Below are 21,186 nucleotides of genomic sequence, written 5' to 3' on the forward strand. Positions count from 1 at the left end.
GCCAAGGCCCCGCACCACTGATCGCCCCCCATACACAGGGCAACCTGCAGCGGGGACTGGGCGGGAATGGCCAACCTCTTTGTCCCTCCCCCCGGCCGCTGGCTCTGATTGCCCAGGGCCTACCAGTTTCCATTAGTGGGAAGAACATACAATAGAACAGCCTGGAAATGGCGAATCTTTCTCCTTATTGATTCTTTATCCCCGGGCTCTAGAGAAATAATGGCCAGGTCCCCTGCTGGGTCCCTCAGAGCCCCACCTCTCCTCTCTGCTCAGCCCTGCTGACCATCGGGTGTCCCAGAGCAGGAGGGAGAGGAAAGCTGGACTTAGCAAGGCCACCCACCTGAGGGTCGGGGGTAGCAGAGGGACGTGGTGACCATATACAGACTTAGGAGTCACACAGACTCTGCCAGTTAGAGCTGTGTAACCTCTCTGAGCCTCTGTTTCTTCATCTATAAAATGGGTTTGATAAAGTACCAGCCTCATTGGAATGTTACTGGTGTGCATAAGATTATGCAAGTAAGGCTCTCAGCCCGGTGCTTGACAGGTTCTAAGCTCTCACTGTGGTCACTGTGATTTTCTGCCCCCTGCCCCCACGGGGCTTAGGAACCCCAGTGCTTAACTGGCAATGTAGGCAGGTGTGGAAATTGGCTTCTCTGTGTCCTGGAGCCCCTGGGAGAACTCGGAATCCGGATTCCGGATTCCCTGGCAAGATGGCTCTGCAATATGAAACCCATGAGGGTCAGGAGTCCAGCTGGGTCCCAGCATGAACTCCATGGGTCTCCGGGAAATAACCGCTTCCTCCCTCTCTTCCCAGCACTTTCCTGTCCTGCCTCAGTTGTCACTCACATCGGGAATCTCTGCGTAATCTGTGTGCACTTCTGTCTCCAGCAGCCCCCACTCCGTGTGCCTCCCAGCTCTGCCCTGCACTTGGGCAAATCACTTAAACACTCCTCGCCTTTGCTTTCTCATCTGAAAGCTGGGAATAACAGTGCCGGCCTCCTGGGGTTGTTGATCAAACTAGGTCACCAGGTGAAGCACTTAGAAGAGTGCTGGGGCTGTTTTAAGTGGCCATTCAGTGTCAGCTGTTCTGTTACTACTGTTGAAAGGCTAGTCTCCTATGGATTCTGCTAGGTGCCCCTGTCCTGTGAAAACCCTGAATGAGAATCTTCAGCCTCTTTCAGAAAGGAGGAGCTCATTAGCATAAGAAACCACCTGTGAAGGACCTTTTGACTCCTATAAGCATTAACAACAAAGGGTAAAAAGCCTGAGGCCAGGGACTGGATGTCTCTCCTGTATACCAATAGGTTGCTGCTTAGGTTCCCTGTCAGGGCACATGCCCCAGTTGTGGGCTCAATAATTCTCTTTCTCTCGTTCTTCCTCTCTCTCTCTCTCTCAAATAAATCAAAATATGTTATAAAAAATAATGTTAGAAGTGAAGCCATTAAGGTCCCATGGTTGCAAACTCTAGAAGAAAATATAACTCAACAAGAATCAGACACTCTTTAAAAAGGAAATTTTAGAAATAAAAAATAACATAGAATTCCAACAAGGAAGAAAATGTGCATCTAAAGGAATCCATGTGGCTACAAGGGAAATCACTAATGATCCTTGATTTTAAAAGTCAAACTGGGAAAAATGTATTTGCAGCAATCTACACTAATAAAAGTGTAAGATGCAAATTGACTGTTCTTTCGTGACGCTCACTAGCCAACCAGGAGTTAGTATGCAAATTAACCCAGGAACGATGGCAGGTTAATTAGCATATGAGGGCGGTGCGGGACACAGGTGTTCTGCGCCACTCAAGGCCTCTAGGCAGCAATGGAAAGCAGATAGGTGGCTCCGGGCTGGAGCAAAAAGGCGGCTCTGCCAGGGCAAAGGCAGTGCTGGCAGCCAGGGGAAGGAAGACCCATTCTTGCATGAATCTTTGTGCATTGGGCCTCTAGTAGTTAATAAATGGTTAGTATCTTTAACATATAAAGAATTCACACAAATCCTATATAATAAAAGCCTAATATATAAATCGACGGAACTGTGGAATGACGGTGGAACGACTGGTCGCTATGATGCGCACTGGCCACCTGGGTCAGATGCTCAATTCAGGAGCTGTCCCCTGGTGGTCAATGCACTTCAATAGGGTGAGCACCGCTCAGCCAGAATCCGGGCTCACAGCTGGCACACGGAGGGGTGGTGGTGGGAGCCTCTCCTGCCTCTGTGGCAGCTCTAAGGAGCAGTGAGCTGAGAGGTAAGGAGCAGCGAGCAGGTGGACAGGAAGGAGTGAGGGGGTCCCGGACTGTGAGAGGGCACAGGCCGCGCTGAGGGACCCTCCCCCCCACAGTGCACAAATTTCGTACACTGGGCCTCCAGTATCTAATAAAAGGAGGAGAATGGAGGCAAATGCCAATAAACATTTCAACTAGTAGTTCTTTGTATAGCAGCAAATATCTACTGTATAGCAGCACACTGGATCACAGTTATACCTCACTCCCACCTGTCCTTTAGCCTCAGAGGGAAAATAATCACTGAAGAAGGGAGGGATTATCTGAGTTTAAGTATGATTTATGACAAATAAGTTATATCATCATATAGCATCAATGTAATCTTCATAAATTCTCTATAAATTTGAGAGGAGCTAAATTTGAAAATCAATGAATTTATGGAAACTTTGCTCTCCAAATAGGAAGTTACAATTTACTTTTTCCTTTTTGCTTACTGCAGAGGTTGTTTTCACAAGTGTCTTCTTTTCCACACGTAGAGCAGGATGCTCCTTCAGTGTAAGGGCGGGCCCCTACATAATTTCCTCTGGAAAAAAGGGAAACATTGAGTAGCCAAATGGCTATTTAGTCCTCTAATTTACTTATTTTTTTGGTTGCTCATTAAGTCATGAATGTTGAAAGAAAAATGACTTTTGTCCCAATTTTATGCTAATTTCTTTTGTAAAAAGATACTTTAAAACTGATCTCTACATCATGTTCTCACTATGTCAAAGTTATATCCTTTAAAATTAAATTTTTGTTGATTTTTTAGAGAGGAAGGAAGAGAGGGAGAGAGAGAGAAAGAGAGAGAGATTAATTTGTTGTTTCACTTATATATTCATTCCTTGGTTGGTTGATTCTTATATTAAAACTGCAACCTTGATGAGCAAGACCAACGTTCTAACCAACTGAGCCACCCAGCCAAGGAGTTATATTCTTTAATATGTAATAAAACATAAATTAGATATGAAACCAGTGTAGTTATGTATGTAATAGCCAAAGTTATTTTTTGTTTGTGGTTGTATGACACTAAGTGTAGAACACTAAGATTATCTCTTTATTTTGTAAATGGAATAAGCAAACTTTAAATAGCAAGTGGAAACATATGCTTATGGCTTATTTTAAAAGTATAATATCATCATCCTTATCTAGTCCTGCTTGATGATATACCAAAATAATGGTACCATTTGGACGACCATTTGACAAATATTATTATACCTGCTTTTCAATAATATAAGCTGATACATTCTAACAAACCTGCTTTTTTCCATCTCAGTGTTTGTGGTAGACTTTAAAAATGTTACTTAGCGTACCCAAGGAAAAAATTAGTAACATTAAGTATTCCATTAAAGAATAAGCCTCAATTCATTTATCCATGCATACCTTTATGGACATTTGTGTTGTTCCGATTTTTTACTATTACATATTAAATAACTATGCACATTTTGAACATTCATATATGTGTCTTTATGGGCATACATTTCCTTGACTACATATCTAGGAGTGAAATAAATAGATCATATGCTCATTGCATATTTAACTTTTTAAGAAAGTTCCACACTGTGTGCAAAATATTTGTGACACTTTATATTCCCACCAGCTGTGGTTGAGAACGCTAGTCCCTTCACATCTTCCTCTGGATTTAGAATGGCCAGTCTTTAGCCAAATTGTTGTGTAGCGATATTCATTGTGGTTTTCATTTGTATTTCCCTAATGATTAATGATACTGAGGTTTTTCTCATTGCTTTTCTGCCATCTGCAAATTTTCTTTATTAACCTTTTATTCATTTTTAATTGTTTTAAGTATTCTTGATATTGAATTGTAACAGTTATCCCTATATTCTTGGTACAAGTCTTTTATCTGATGTGTTTTGCAAAGACTTTCTTTTACTCTGTAGCTTCTTTTCATTCTCTTACCAATGTCTTTGAATAGTTGTAATTGTAATTTTAATGCAATACAACATGTCAATTTGTTCTTTTATGAATCACGCTTTTGGTGTGTTAGCTAAAAATTGTTGGCTATGGTAAGGGTACAAAATTTTTATCGTTTAGGTTTTACATTTAGGTCTTAGGTTAGTTTTGAGTTATTTTTATAGATTTTATTTTGTGCAGATTTAAGTTTGCTTTTATTTATAGTATATCTATACCTATAGATATACTATATATAGATGTAGATAGATAGCATTTTGTTCCAGCAGCATTTGTTGAAAAATTTCTTTTCTACTGCATTGCCTTTTTGTATCTATTAAAAATCAGTTGAATATATGTGGTCAACCCTGTGTAGATTTAATTTTGAACATTTTATTCTGTTCTATTGATCTATTTGTCTAACTTTATGTCAATATCACAATGTTGTGATTATTCTAGCTATAATAATTCTTAAAAACAATAGTGTCAGTCCTCCAAATTTGTTCTTTTTCTTAGTCATTTTGGCTAGTTTAAGTCCTTTGAATTCCATATCAATTTTAGGATCAAGGTTTCTCAACATTTACAATGAAGGCCTGCCAGGATATTTATTAGAATTTTGTTGAATTTATATATCAATTTAGTGAAAAACTACATTTTAACAATATTTAGTCTTTTACCCTATTAAAAAGGTATATCTATTTGTGTATGTTAATTTATTTCATGAAGATTTTATAATTTTCAATGCACAGGTCCTTCATACCTTCTGCCAGAATTATCCCTAGATAATATATATATCATGAAAAAATATTTGTACCATCTTCATTTGTAAAAATAACTATCTGAATGCATTTCCATAGTATATTACAGTTAAGTACTTCATTACATTATTAGCATTCAGTAGTGGAAAAAGTATTAAACTGTGCTTGAGAAGATTCAGATTAGTTCAAAGTCATTCACTGAACTCAGTCATTTTCCTCATTTTTACAGTCATGGCATTCATCAGAGTTATTCAAACCCAATTTATATAAGAAAACATTGCAGACAAAATCCCACTGAAATCATCAAACAATATTTTATGGTGTTACAAATATATTATGCAAAATATATTTGTGAACACTGTACCAGATTTGTATCATCCTGTTCACAAAGATATATTGCATATGATAATTTATATTTTTAAGCTATTATAAATGATAATATTATTTTATTTCAGCTTATAATTGTTCATTCCTAGTATATAGGTATTTAATTGAGTTTTGTATTTTGATATTGTATCCTTAAAAATGTCTAAACTTACTTATTAGTTCTAGAAGAGTTTTCATAGACTCCATTAGATTTTCTACATAGATTTACAGACCAGCAATCAGCAAAGTATGACCCATAGCTAAGAATTAATTTTTTATATTTTAAAGTGTTATTTGAAATACAAAAACACAAAGATGGAATATAATAGAAGGGGACAATTTGCATATTAGCATATATAGGATGCTTCTTGTAGGCAGCATATAATTGGTTCTTGGTTTTTTATCTAATCTCACAATCTCTACCTTTTCATTTGGGTGTTTGTAGCATTTATATTTGATATAATTATTCACATAGTTAAGATTGAGGCTATCATCTTCTTATTAATTGTTGTTGCATCTGGCGTTTGTTTTTCTTCTCTTTAAGTTATGCATGTATCATACTCATTTCTGTTGCGGAGAAGGAGTAGAATAAATACAGGAGGAGATATACACATTTGGCCTCTCCTCAGCAATTTTGACATATCTCAGCTTTTACCAATCTTATATATTTATTCTATGCTTAGATTTTCATCTTTTGTATATTTTATTTTAATATTTTTGTTTGTTAAATGGTTGGGTTGTGGGTGGATTTTATATTTTTTTCTTGTGCAGATCAATGGGATTAGAATTCCAGAATTTTATTTTTGGAGCCTCCCATTAGACTTATGTTATATTTCCATTTAGATGCACAATAATAAAAAAGGCAATAAAACTTATGGTATTTTTTCCTCAGAAAAATGTGCTTTTCATTATCATTCAGAATCACTTGCTCATTCCAGTTATGTTCTGCTATATTAGGAAAGCATCTCACTGTCTTTTTTGTGTTCTCTTACTTAGCGTGGCGATGCATTTTATGTTATCTGTTGTTCTATTTAACAAAGAATGTCCATCATTTTTACTCTGAATATTAAATATCTCATGATAGGTATAATTCTTTACACAAGGTAATATTCTCTCACCACTTTCTATTTTCATCTCTTTCTTTTATTATCATTATACAGGCAGACTTCGTTTAGTAAATACTTCATTTATTAAATATATAAATAAATATAACGTTTGTTTCAATATAAGATATTTTTAAAAGCAAAATAACTTACGCAGGTCCATAGTTACATACGAATATTGCAGGGTCATTATTCCCAAAATTAGGACAAATTGTTATTGCACAACCAAGTTTGTATGAATCGGCCCAAGCTACCTATAAGAAAAGGAAATCTTAATTAAATATGCAAAACACCTCTTTGCCACAATGCACTATGGGAATAGCTATAATCTTAGTCATGTGATAAAATTGAGTAGACATAAATTCTTAATGGCTATTTTAATTTGTAATATTTAGTTTAAAACAATTTTTTAAAAGGCTGCTTTCTTGAAGGCTACCTAACTAGATTTTCCTCACTGATAATTCTCATAAATCAAAGAATATAATATGTAGTCAAAATGATATTATTTTAGATAATTTATGAAAAACATTATTTTCTCCATGGGTATATAATACAAATAATATTGAAATCACAGTGTAAATAAAAACAATTATAGACTTTTATTTCTTTTGTTCTAAAACCTTCTATTAGTACTTAGTTGATGATCACATTTTAAAAGTTGTGGTCTTAACCTTAATGTCACCTTTGTCAATTTACAAGACACAGATAGAGACAGAGACTAAGAATATATTGAGTTTATTGCAAAAAAACAAACAAACCCATGCTTGCCATAAGGATGGTGAATATTTTTGTTTCATTGTAAAGAATAGCAGTGATTCAAAAGAAGAAGATTCCTATGGAAAACTAACCATGGGTTGGGGGCAAGGGAGAGGCAAAGAGGTAAAAAAAAAAAAAAAAAATCAGTAATCTTTTGTGACAATGATAGAGTGGAATTTTCTTCCATTTCCTAAATAAACAAAAAGGAAAATACTAATTTACTCCATTTGGAAAACCAAATTACAAAGGAAAATGGATATAGATTTTGATAACACAAATGAATTTTCTGAACCTGTTTATTTTATAATTCAATTAACATAATGTGTTGATACATTTTCTAAACTGATGTATTATTCACTATTTCCCATGACCTGGATATAGCTGTAATCAACAGTGTTGCAAAATATGTTTTAATGGCTGTTTGCCTGAGAGGCAGCAAAGTGCAATGAAAGCACAGTGAACAGAAAAGATATGAGTTATTCTGACCTAGTTTACAGCTTAATCAAATGAGATTAAGCTAGTTCCTTAAAATACCTATTCCTTTGGAATGTTTTAGAAAGTTAATCAACTATATGACTACACACATATACACTGAGTGGCCAGATTATTATGATCTCTGAACGCATAATAATCTGGCCACTCAGTATATATATATATATATATATATATATATATATATATATATATATATACTAGAAGCCCGGTGCACGAAATTTGTGCACGGCGGGGGGTTGTCCCTCAGCCCAGCCTGTACCCTCTCCAATCTGGGACTCCTAGAGGGATGTCTGACTGCCCACCAGGATCGGGCCTAAACGGGCAGTCAGACATCCCTCTCACAATCCAGGACTGCTGGCTCCCAACTGCTCGCCTGCCTGCCTTCCTGATTGCCCCTAACCATTTCTGCCTGCCAGCCTGATCACCCCCTAACCACTCTGCTGCCAGCCTGGTTGATGCTTAACTGCTCCCCTGCCAGCCTGTTTGCCCCCAACTTCCCTCCTCTGCCAGCCTGGTCACCCCTAACTGCCCTCTCCTGCAGGGTTGATCACCTCCAACTGCCCTCCCTTGCAAGCCTGGTCCCTCACAACTGCCCTCCCTTGCTGGCCATCTTGTAGTGGCCATCTTGTGTCCACATGGGGGCAGGATCTTTGACCACATGGGGGCAGCTATATTGTGTGTTGCAGTGATGATAAATCTGTATATTACTCTTTTATTAGATAGGATAGAGGCCTGGTGCACGGGTGGGGCCAGCTGGTTTGCCCTGAAGGTTGTCTCAGATCAGGGTGGGGTTCCCATGGGGCGTGGGGCGGCCTGAGCGAGGGGCCTGTGGTGGTTTGCAGGCCGGCCACACCCCCTGGCAACCCAAGGGGAGGCCCTGGTATCTGGAATTTATTTTCCTTCTACAATTGAAACTTTGTAGCCTGGAGCAGAGCCAAGCCTGCTACTCCCTCTGGGGCAGCAGCCATTTTTGTGGCAGTTAATTCACCTTCTACAATTGAAACTTTGTAGCCTTAAGCGGGTGAGCCCGGCCAGGGTGTGTGGAAAGCTTTGCTTCCCCTGTTGCTGGCGGCAACCCTGGCCTGCTCTCTCAAGCTCCATTCTGCCTCCATTTGTTTGAATTTGTTTACCTTCTATAATTGAAACTTTGTACCTTGAGTGAAGGCTTAGGCCTGCAACGGATATGAAAAGCTTGGCTTGCTCTGTTACCTGGGAAACCTTGCTCTCTGTGGCTGTAGCCATCTTGGATGGGGTTAATTTGCATACTCACCCTGATTGGCTGGTGGGTGTGGCTTGGCTGGTGGGCGTGGCTTATGTAGCAGAGTGATGGTTAATTTGCATATTACCATTTTATTAGAGAGGATATATATCCTATCTAATGAAAAAGTAATATGCAAATTAACCATCACTCTGCTACACCCACAAGCCATGCCCACCAGTCACGCCCACCAGCCCATCAAGAGCGAGTATGCAAATTAACCCAACCAAAATGGCTGTGGCCACAGAGAAAGCAGGAGGGAGGCTTGGGTTTCTCCAGCAATACACAGAGCAAGCAGGAGGCTTGGTTCCACTCCAGCCATGGAACTGGAGAGAACAGGAGGCTAGGGTTGCCGCTGGTGATGGAGGAAGCTAAGCTTCTGCAGCCCTGGACTGTTTTGGCCTTCAGTTAAGGATACAAAGTTTCAATTATAGAAGATAAATAAATCCCAACAGAAATGGCTGTCACCAGGGAGCGAGCAGGAGGCTTGGCTCTGCTCCAGGCTACAAAGTTTCAATTGTAGAAGATAAATAAATCCCAGATACCAGGGCCTCTGCTTTGGTCGCCGGTGGGCGTGGCCAGCCTGCAAACCACCACAGGCCCCTTGCCCAGGCCGCCCCACACCCCAAGGGAACCCTCACCCTGATCCGGACACCCTTCAGGGCAAACCAGCTGGTCCCCACCCATGCATCAGGCCTTTATCCTATCTAATAAAAGAGTAATATGCAGATTGACCATCACTCCAACACACAAGATGGCTACCCCCATGTGGTCAAAGATCCTGGTCCCATGAGGACATAAGATGGCCACCACAAGATGGCAAGCAGGGGAGGGCAGTTAGGAGGAACCAGGCCTGCAAGGGAGGGCAGTTGAGGGTGATCAGGCCAGCAGGGAAGGGAAGTTGGGAGGGACCAGGCCGGCAGAGGAGTGAAGATGGGGGCAAACAGGCTGGCAGGGGAGCAGTTAGACATCAATCTGGCTGGCAGGGAGTGGTTAGGGGGTGATCAGGCTGGCAGGCAGAAGTGGTTAGGGCCAATCAGGAAGGCAGGCAGGCGAGCAGTTGAGAATCAGCAGTCCTGGATTGTGAGAGGGATGTCCAACTGCCCGTTTAGGTTTGATCCCTCGAGGGGTCCCAGATTGGAGAGAGTGCAGGCTGGGCTGAAGGACACCACCCCCATGCATGAATTTTGTGCACCAGGCCTCTAGTGTATATATATACACACACACATACATACACACACTAGAGGCCCTGTGCATGAATTCGTTCATGGGTGGGGTCCAGCCAGCCTGGCCATGGGGAGGGGACATGGGCGGTTGGCCATCCTGCCTGCTGGATGAACTCCTGGTCGAGGGGACAATTTGTATATTAGCCTTTTATTATATAGTTTATACACTGAGTGGCCTTATTATTATGCATTCAGAGATCATAATAATCTGGCCACTCAGTGTATATTTTTAAAGGAATTCATGTATAAAAATTCAGTTAATGAATAACTGACTCCACCATGAAATTTTATTTTCTTAATATATCTGAATTGTGACCTTTTTTAATTTTTGTGTTTTTTTGTTTTGTTTTTTTAAATTTAATAAGTCTTTATTGTTCAGATTATTACTATTGTTTCTCCTTTCCCCCCCCATAGCTCCCCTCCACCTGGTTCCCACCCCACCCTCTGCCCTTACCTCCCCTCACTGTCCTCATCCATAGGTGTAAGATTTTTGTCCAGTCTCTTCCCACACCCCCACACCCCTTTCCCCCTGAAAATTATCAATCCACTCGCATTCTATGCCCTTGATTCTATTATATTCACCAGTTTATTCTGTTCATCAGATTTTTAGATTCACTTGATTTTTAGATTCACTTGTTGATAGATATGTATTTGTTGTTCATAATTTTTATCTTTACTTTTTTCTTCTTCCTCCTCTTCTTAACCTTTTGCACTCGGATGTCGAGTGTGACTCGACACGGTTAGTATCGGTAGCAGGAATCGAGAAAAAGCAAGCGAGTGCAAACGGTTAAAGAATACCTTTCAGCATTTCATATAATACTGGTTTGGTGTTGATGAACTCCTTTAGCTTTTTCTTGTATGTGAAGCTCTTTATCTGACCTTCAATTCTGAATGATAACTTTGCTGGCTAGAGTAATCTTGGTTGTAGGTTCTTGTTATTCATCAATTTGAATATTTCTTGCCACTCCCATCTGGCCTGCATAGTTTCTGTTGAGAAAGCAGGCAGGCCATTTATATGCAAAAGCTGCTGCACAGAGCTTGGGTGGGTATGTAGATTGTGCGGGGCAGGGTCTCAGGGAGTCACTAGGCTAGGGTGTGGCAAACAGCGATGGCTGTCAGTCAGCCATCTCTGCATCTCCGCGTTTCCATGTCCCCACGTCCTGCGCCCCAGCTCAGTAAACAATGATTGCTGGGCACACCTCTGCAAGAAAGCCGCCCTCACTTTCCGACCTGTTGGCAGACAGTCCAGCTTCTTCCCGTAGGAGTTTGGGTCCCCAGCGTCTCCCTAGAAACTGGAGTTCAGAGTAATCGGGAGCTAGTCTCCTTTCAGGTTGAAAGAAGCAGCGCACCCAGGCACCCACTGCCAGCCCGATTCACGCACCTCCGTACCTCAGCTTTTCAGTGCTTATGCACGTCTCAATGCTCTTTTCTCTTTCCTTCTAGTTGTAGAACTTCCACTCAGCCAGCTTTCCCATGGTTCTGGGTGATAGACGTTTTGTCTTTTAGTTATAGTTTTAAAATTGTTGTGCGAGGCATCAGTTTAGGTGTTTACCTATGCTGCTATCTTGGTTTCTCCCCTCCTTTTTTAAATTTTTGGAATGGTAAAGATAAATATTGAACATGTATAGGTTTAAAATGTTTATTTTCTTAAAGGAACTAAATGTAACATTAATATGAACATTGATTGTAAGTTCAGTACAACTATCTCCAGATGGTAATGGTAAGAATATTTTACCTTATTTTCTTTAGAACACTAAGCAAGATACAGTTTTTGATACAATATGAAGAATGCATCTATTCCTAGCTTTTTACACATCTGTGTACATTATCCAATGTGGAGTGAGCTTGCGGTTCTGCTGTGTAATGCTAAGGGACTAGGGGTATTTGAAAACAGGTTCCTTTCCCCTGACAGTAAAAGAGGAGACAAAGGATTATGTAAGGGCAGTGACTCAGCCTTGATGCCATATTAGGAATATTGCATTCTTCTTGTTACCAGGACACCTGGCAATTGATCCCATTCCCTCAATTTTCCTAGCAGTAGCCAAACCATAGTCATTGTATACAACACCTTTCTGAGAAGGGTTTCTAAATTTATAGCATCCTGTTGTCAGACAAAGTTTAAATGGAATAGGAGCATGAAAGCTGCTAATTTCTGTGTTCAGTGAACCTCTGATAAAAATGGCATGCTTTCAGACACTGTATGTCAATTCAACTTAGATAAGTATAGAGAAGAGAGCTCTTCTCTTGCTTAAATGGGCCATCTTAGGGGCTCCGTGTCATGCCTAAAATGTGATTTCCATTTCTCACCAAAACTCTCACAACCAACCAAAAGAATTAGAAAAATTGTCTATAACTAGAGGCCAGGTGCACAAAGTTTGTGCACGGGGGTGGGGGGAGTTTGTGTGTCCCTCAGCCCAGCCTGCACCCTCTCCAATCTGGGACATCCCTCCCACAAACCAGGACTGCTGGCTCCCAACCCCATGCCTGCCTGCCAGCCTGATGGCCCCTAACCGTTTCTGCCTGCCAGCCTGATTGACACCTAACTGCTCCCCTGCTGGCCCAATTGCCCCTAACTGCCCTCCCCTGCTGGACTGGTTGCCCCTAGCTGTCCTCCCATGCAGGCCTGGTCACCCCCAAATGCCCTCCCCTGCTGGCCCTGTCACCCCTAACTGCCCTCCCTTGCCTGCCTGATTGCCCCTAACTGCCCTTCCCTGCTGGCCTTGTTGCCCCCTACTGCCCTCCCCTGCCTACCCGGTCATCCATAACTTCCCTCCCTTGCCAGCCTGCTTGCCCCTAACTGCCCTCCCCTGCTGGCCCGGTCACCCTTAACTGCCCTACCCTGCTGGCCTGGTTTCCCCAACTATCCTCCCCTGCAGGCCTTGTCACCCTCAACTGCCTTCCCCTGCAGACCTGGTCCCCCCAACTGTCTTCCCCTGAAGGCCTGGTCGCCCCTACCTGCCATCCCCTTCAGGCCTGCTTGCCTCTAACTGCCCTCCCCTTCAGGCCTGGTCCCTCCCAACTGCCCTCCCCTGCTGGTCTGATCGCCCCCAACTGCCCTCCCTTTCAGGCCTGGTGCCTCCCAACTGCCCTCTCCTGCTGGTCTGATCGCCAACAATTGCCCTCTCCTGATGACCATCTTGTGGTTGCCATCTTGTGTGCACATGGGGGTGACCATCCTTGACCACATGGGGGTGGCCATCTTGTGTGTTGGAGTGATGGTCAATTTGCATATTACCACTTTATTATATAGGATAATAAAAGGGTAATATGCTAATTAGACCAACATCTTCCGAATGTCCTTCCAGACAAAGCCATGGTGGTGGGGTCCGAGGCAGAGGTGGTTAGGGGTTGTCAGGGGAGGACAGTTAGGGGCAATCAGTCTGGTAGGGGAGCAGTTAGGGAGTGATCAGGCCAGCAGGGGAGCAGTTAGAGGGGTGATCAGACTGGCAGAGGAGCAGTTAGGTGGTGATCAGGCCATTAGGGGAGCCATTAGTGGGTGATCAGGCTGGCAGGGAGCAAATAGGAGTAGGGCCTTTTCCAATAGCTCTACTGGCAATTTTCATAATTTCTGGGGAAGTGGGTAGAGTATGCAGAAGAATTTTGCCTCCATCTAACATCTTTTATAAGCAGGAACCAAAAGGACCAAACAAATTCCAGGTAACTTAACTGTTTCCTAGAAGAGAATTCAAGAATATTATAGGCATATAAATAAATCAAACATCTAAGAAGGCAAGATTTATAAAGTTGAGGATATAATAAAACATACCTAATGTGATAAGAAGCAGAAAAAATTTACCCATAAGAAAGAGGGATAATCAATCCATTGAAACTACCCTAGAACTAACATAGAGAAAACATTAGAATAATAATTGTAACTATCTCATATAGTTGAAAAGGTAGATGAAAGTTCAAATATTCTGGACATAGTTACTGATTATGTAAAAAAGACAAAAATCAAGCTTTTAGAGACGTAAGTTTTAAAGTCTAAGATGACAAAATAAACTAATTGTTATTAATAGTAGATTAATCATTACAGAAGAAAAAAGTAGAGAACTTAAAGATAAATCAATAAGACTTTGAAATTAATCACAGAGAGGAAAAAAACTTAAGAAAGAAAAGATAACATCAATAACCATGGGAAAATTCAAGTGGCCATCAAATTTGGTGACTAGAATCTGGGCAGACAGAAGTCAGTAACATAAATATTTCAAGAAGCAATATCCAGAATTTATCAAATTTTGATTTAAATTATAGACCTATAGTTCTAAGAAACTCAGTAAATGGCTGCACAAAAGGTGAAGCAAACTTTAGTACATTATGAAATGGCTCCAGATTGTTGTAAAGAAAAAAATTTATACAAATGGTCAAGAGACACATGAAAAAAAATGCTGAAAGTCACTAATCATCAGAGAAATGCAAATTAAAATGACAATGAGATATCAACTCACACCTGTCAGAATGGCTGTAATAAAAAAATCAACAAACAACACTTGCTGGTGAGGATGTGGAGAAAAGGGAACACTAGTTCACTGCTGGTGGGAATGCAGATTGGTGTATCCACTATGGAAAACAGTATGGATTTTCCTAAAAAAATTTAAAAAGGAACTTCTGTTTGACCTAGTGATCCTATTTCTGGGAATATATCCTAAAAAACCCAGAACACCAATCAGAAAGAATCTATGCACCCCTATGTTTATAGCACTGTTATTTACAATAGCTAAGATTTGGAAACCGCCAAAGTGCCTATCAGTAGATGAATGGATAAAAAATCTCTGGGACATTTACACTCTGGAACACTGTGCAGCTGTATAAAAGAGGGATCTCTTACACTTTGGGATAGCATGAATGGATCTGGAAACTATTATGCTAAGTGAAAAAGCTAAACTGAGAAAGACAAGTATCACATGATCTCACTTATTTGTGGAATCTAATGAACAAAACAAATTGACCAACAAAATGATATTCAAAGCAAGGAGGCATGGGATAGACTGACATACCTCGATGTGGGGTTAGGGGGCAAACAAGAGATAAATCAAAGAACTTATATACTTATATGCATAGCTCATGGACATGGGCAATAGGGTAGGGAAGACCTGGGGGTGGGTAGAAGCTGGGAGGATTGTGGGGGAGAGAGGGAATTGGAGATATCTGTAATACTACCAACAATAAGAAATATGTATCAAAAATAAAAATAAAAACAAAATAAAATTATAAAGCTAATGAGAGAAACAAAAGCATATTACATACACGGGAATAAATAAAAGGTTGACAGTAGATTTCTTATTGGAATTAAAGCATTGAGATGACAGTAGAGTAATCTTTAATGTCCAGAAAACAAAAGATCCAGAGAATTCTATATCCAGTAAACCTATCTTCCAAATGAAATTGAGTTTTCAAGATACCCAAGAGTAACTCAAAAGAAAATGCTAAAAAACATGTCTTGTGATTGAAATGTGCATAAATAAGAACTAATGAATAAATGTCAAATATTTACCTGTGTATAATGGCCACAAACTTTGGTACAACGTTGACTACTATAAGTATAAAATATGCTTTCATTATACCAAGAACGAATAGCAATTGCTGGTTTAAATTGGTATAATCCACCTAACCAAATATTTTCTCCCACATATGCAAAAGTTGGATGACACCGATTTGCTGGACAGTTGTTGTGTTCGAATTTGCACTGGTTCGCCCAGGATTTTGCAGTCTTCGCTAAACCTTCATCCCACGTCTGAAAGACAAAAATAATTTCAAATGCATTGTGCATATTCGTTTGCATTTAAGTTATTCTAATGATGGCAATCAGTGAAATTTTGTTTAAGTTTTTCCTTGTAATAAAATACAGTTTTTCTTTGGCATTGATTATTTTCACCATTAGTCAGTTTTGTTTTTAAGTTGTGCTTCAGAAACAGTCTATGACCGGCTGTGGCCGTTCATATTTGTAGGTGGTCAAAATGTACAAACTTCCAGTTATAAGGTAAACAAGTTTTGGGCTGTAGAATACAGTATTGTGAGAATAGTTAACCATTCTGTATTGTATATTTGAAAGTTGTTCAGATATTAAAAATATTAAAAATTCTCATTAAAAAATGTAACTATGAGGTAATGGATCTTAACTAAACTTATTGTGGTAATCATTTTGCAATATATACATATATCAAATACTTATCTTTTATATTTTAAACTAATACAATGTTATACATCAATACAAAATTTAAAAAAGTTTGCATGATTTCAGGGCTGATCTGTTAACACATCATGCTCTATCTTTTCTGACATTTATAGAAATTGACATGAGAAATGGGATGCCTGGTTTTTCAGGATGATGCAGTAGTGGATGACAGGAGAAACTCCTGTTGAAGTCTTAGCCAACAGTTGTCACTTCTACTTTTGGCCAAGATGGAGTAACTTTCTGACTTGAAACAATAAAAACAATATACGTATGTGTAAAAGCAAGACACCTGAAACCAGGCAACATGGAACATGATCCCTGAAAGGAGGGAACCCAGTAAGGTGAGTCCTATAATGGCCTTACCTACTGCCTTAGAAGAATGTTCATGCAATGAATACCAGAAAGCACAGACATGCATAGAGGCAGAGCTCTAAAGAGGGTTGATTAACACACACATATGAAGAACATATGCACCACCAGGGAATGAATCACTCAAAATGATAGGAGAGCATATTACCTAATGCTTACACAGCACTGAGAATACTGCTTCTTCCTGCTAGCAAGATTGGAAAAACTCATAATCTTGGGAATTGTGTAGAGTCTACTCAGGAGTATCTCCTTAATAGAGGGAGATAATTATCCCTAGCCTCAGTCACTTCTTTTGTTCTGCCTTACAAATCTTAAACACAAGACTCAAAAGGATCAAAATACCAAGTAACCTAAGTCCAAGCCAGAAAAAAACTGTCAAGAATATTTACATAAATACAAAAATTACCATCACCCAACAAGATAAAATTGACAGATTCAGATATCTGATACAAACTTATCTGCATACCAGGACTCTTGATCTATATATATAAAACCCTAATATGCAAATAGAGTGAAAGGCGGAACAACCGAAACTGAACAACCAGTCGCTATGACGTGAGCTGACCACCAGGGGCACGCATGGAACATGGTGGGCATCGGTAACAGGTGGCAGTGTGTGGAACATGGTGGGAATTGGCTGTGGCGGGATGACAGAGCAGATGAGCAGGGAGCCAGACCAAGGCAGGGCACTGATCCCTGTCATCAGTGTTAGCTTCTGGTAGTTACTAAAAAACTCTTTGCTCCTGCGAGTTGTGGTCCCACCTGGTCTTGCACCTGCTGCCTGTGCCAGCCCTGCACGCACCTGCTGCTGGCCCTGGAGCTGCTGCTTGCACCTGGTGTTGGCGCTGTCAGAGGGTGCAAGCAGTGGCTGCCAGCCATGATTGCCCCTCTGGGCTTCTCCACCTTTCCCTGCTCCTGAGGGGTGATTGGGGCAGCAGCTGCTGCTCCTATCCGCTGACAGCGCTGGCCATACTCACACCCGCTGCTGGCAAAGGCCCCAATAGCTCCATGCGGTCAACGGGTGCAAGTGGGACCAGTGCCATCAGCACATGAGAGTGGCAGCAGCAGGAGCAGGGCTGCCAGCAGAGGGGACCAGGGGCCGCAGTGGGAGGGGCTGGGCAGGGGTGAGGATGATGGGCCTAGATCCATCCACCCCTGTGCTCACTACAGCCTCAAGGCCCACAGTTCCTTTTAAGGTGCACAAATTCATGCACTGGGCCCCTAGTAATACAATAAAAAATATGGAGAAATGCCCTGGGTGGGTAGCTCAGTTGGTTAGAGCATCATCAAGGTGAACCAAGGTTGAGGACTCCCTGGTCAGAGCATATATGGGAATCAATAAATTATTGTTTGAATAAGTGGAACAAATAATCTTTGTTTCTCACTCTGTCTCTGCCTCTTATTCTAAAATCAATAAATTTAAAAAAATTAATAAGGAGAAAAATCAATGAGTAGAAATTTAACCAGAAGTAACACATCTATTAAAATTAGTAGAGAAAGCAAGAGTCAGAAAAAAACCAAACCAAACACTTTTACATGAAAAGAGCATCAATGGGCTGTGAGATAACTTCAGATTTTATAATTAATATGCTTATAATTGGAGTCTTTAGTATTTGACTATACAGTGGCTAAAAATTTTCTAATTTGTTTAAACCTGCAGGTCTAAGAAGCTCAATGAACTCCAGAAAATTAGAACAATATTACATCATGGTACATTATAATCAAATTGCTCAAAACCAAAGATAAAGAGATTTCTTTAAATCAGGGAAAATACTTCTGATATACACCGGAACAAAGAAAATGATCCAGTAGATTTCTCATCACAAACAATGTGCAGGAAGATAGAAGTTACCAGGGCAACTTAGAATTCTGTGACTAATGATAATATGTATCATAACTTAAGGAGATATAAACTCACAGACACACTCAGTTGATAGGATTAGTTACAACTGACACACAGTATGACAAATATTAATATCCTTTAAGCTGAAGGAAAAGGATACAAGGTGGATATTGATCTGCAAAAAAAGAAAGAAGAAAGGAAGAAAGGAAGAAAGGAAGAAAGAAAAGAAAAAGAAAGAAAGAAAGAAAGAAAATCACCAGATAGATCTTTAATGTAAAGTATTAAAATACCAAAAAAACGATTGCATGTTTACAAAATTGAATGATATATAAAACAAAATAAATTCAAAGGAGGTTCATGTTTCTTCTACCTTATTCATTTCTTCCTCATCTTCTGTAGGTAGCTATGAAAATTTAAATTAATCTACATTTATCCTTTCATTTGGAAAATATAGCATAAGTATGTGTTTATATGGAATGTCCATATATACAGGGATGGGTCAAAGGAGTTTTACAAATAAACAATATAATAATTAAAAAATAAAATGTAAGAATAAACTGATTCATGTCTTCACAGGTGTAAACTGTATGTGAATAAACACACATATGTAACTCTAGCAAGTAACAGCTTCAAGACTTCCTTTCTCTTTCCCTTCTATCACCACCCTTCTGGAGACAGCTCAGTCAAGGTATGATTTTTAAAAAATATATATATATATATTTTTTTTACAGAGAGGAAGGAAGAGGGAGTTAGAAATATCGATGAAAGAGAAACATCAATTAGCTGCCTCCTGCACACCCTCTACTGGGGATGTGCCCTCATCCAAGGTACATGCCCTTGACCGGAATCGAGCTTGGGACTCTTGAGTCTTAGGCTGACGTTCTATCCACTGAGCCAAACCGGTGAGGGCCCAAGGTATGATTTTTAACTGCATGCTGAAAGTCCAAACTGAATTCATACAAATGCGTCCGTAAAATGAATAGCCAACATCCCTTAGGATAATCCCAGCTCATTTTTTTCTCACCATGTATTTCATATTGGCCGCGGAGGGCTGGACTGTGCGACGCATTTCATTGTGAGCTGTGACACAGTCCTCTATGAAACTCTTGTCCTCTATGGAAGGTACGCTGGGAGATGATTGACTGGCTACCAGATAGAAACCTAAAGTCCATAAGAAATTTAATTTATTCCCATAAACCATGGCAAAATGCAGAGGATGCCCTGGCTGTGTGGACTGGTAACAGCTAGGCCAGCCAGTGCTCTGCACCTGGGCCCAACTTTCTCTGCTGGCTTGAGCTCATAGAGGGTTGCACAGCAAGCTGGGCCCCAGGGGCGGGGCCAGAATGGACAGGCAACAGGCAGCAGGTGAAGATGCCCAGAAAGCCTTGGGCTACAGGGGAAAGCCTTGAGTTGCCCCCTGGTGCAGGCATTAAACCATCCTGAAGGCACTGTCTGTGCACCTAATCTGGAATCACCGTGAAGGGGACTGGATTGTAATCCAGATTGCAACATTCAGGCAGCACTGTGTTATGTAAAAGTATGACATAAATTAAATGCCAACAATGAACCAGGCCTGTGCATAACCCTACATGTTAGTTTCATAGACTCAGCTTCTGTGTATTGCTTTTTTGTTGTTTTAAATAAATTGCAACATCATATTGCTGGTTTCCTTAGAAATTGGGAATAAAGCTACATTTTCTAAACGATTTAGTGTGATTCTCAATTATTTCATAAAAGACTTAATTCAATGACTTGCTTGTTTCAGTATCTAAAGAGAATGACTGCCTAGAAAGATTAAAAACAGACACGTGGAGTGTGTAGCCAAGTACTTTCTCTGGACAAATTCTCTTCTTGACACTTGCCTTTGGAACACACCTGTTTTTTGGTGACTAGGGAATCCTATCTAATAATAGAGTAACATGTAAATTACCATCACTCCGCTATGCCCACGATTGGGTGGCGGGAGCCTGGGGGGCGGAACTCGGGGTGGCCTATCCGGCCATTGAGAGGCACGGATCCGCTGCCACTGAGGGGGGCTACGCTGCTGTTGAGAGGCGCAGGGGGCGGGACTCCCGCCCCCTGCGCCTCTCAACGGCCAGATCGAGGCCAGATCCGCGGCCGCTGAGGGGGCCTGTGTGGACACCCAGCTGCGCCTCTCAATGGCAGGGTAGCCAGGTGTCTGCGGTAGCCCCCTTCAGCGGCCATTGAGAGGCGCAGGGGGCGGGAGTCCCGCCCCCTGCACCTCTCAACAGCAGGGTAGCCCCCCTCAGCAGCCACGGACCATCAAAAGTGGGGGAGCTGGGTGCCTGTATGCTCTGGCACCAGGCCTTTCAGAAGCCTCCACCGCGCTGGAGGCTTCTGAAAGGCCTGGTGCACTAATGGACAGACACCCAGCTCCCCATGATCAAAAGCAAAAGCGTGTAGGGGACCCTACACGTGCATGATTCAATCACGCACTGGGCCTCTAGTTTTAGATAAAAGACTCATTTAATTAGTATGCTGAAGCCTAGAGCAGAGTACATTTGATTAATTATTTTACTAATCCTATATAATAAAGAGGTAATATTCAAATTGACTCTCACACCCTTGCACAAGATGGCCACACCCATGTGGTCAAAGATGACCACCACAAATGACCTGCAGGGGAGGGAAGTTAGGGGTGACCAGGCTAGCAGGG

General features: G+C 40.9%; 1 protein-coding gene across 3 annotated transcripts in view; it reads right to left on the bottom strand.

Annotated features, from left to right (window-relative positions):
• LOC114229090 (GLIPR1-like protein 1) overlaps positions 1–19,775 on the bottom strand; it is a 29,799-nt gene extending 10,024 nt beyond the window's left edge. For 2 of the 3 annotated variants that reach the window (XM_054718393.1, XM_054718394.1), the window contains exons 1-4: positions 19,534–19,775; positions 15,617–15,856; positions 6,541–6,641; positions 2,711–2,799 (exon numbers count right to left, since the gene is read on the bottom strand). In XM_054718393.1, coding sequence (XP_054574368.1) covers positions 2,711–2,799; positions 6,541–6,641; positions 15,617–15,856; positions 19,534–19,710 — 607 coding nt within the window. In that variant the 5' untranslated portion in view covers positions 19,711–19,775. Of the gene's footprint in view, positions 1–2,692; positions 2,800–6,540; positions 6,642–15,616; positions 15,857–19,533 lie in introns of all 3 variants that reach the window. The other variant, XM_054718392.1, reaches the window with a different exon arrangement.
• Between the last annotated feature and the right edge of the window lie 1,411 nt (positions 19,776–21,186).

The sequence above is a fragment of the Eptesicus fuscus genome, chromosome 7, assembly GCF_027574615.1.
Source record: "Eptesicus fuscus isolate TK198812 chromosome 7, DD_ASM_mEF_20220401, whole genome shotgun sequence".
Lineage (NCBI taxonomy): Eukaryota > Metazoa > Chordata > Mammalia > Chiroptera > Vespertilionidae > Eptesicus > Eptesicus fuscus.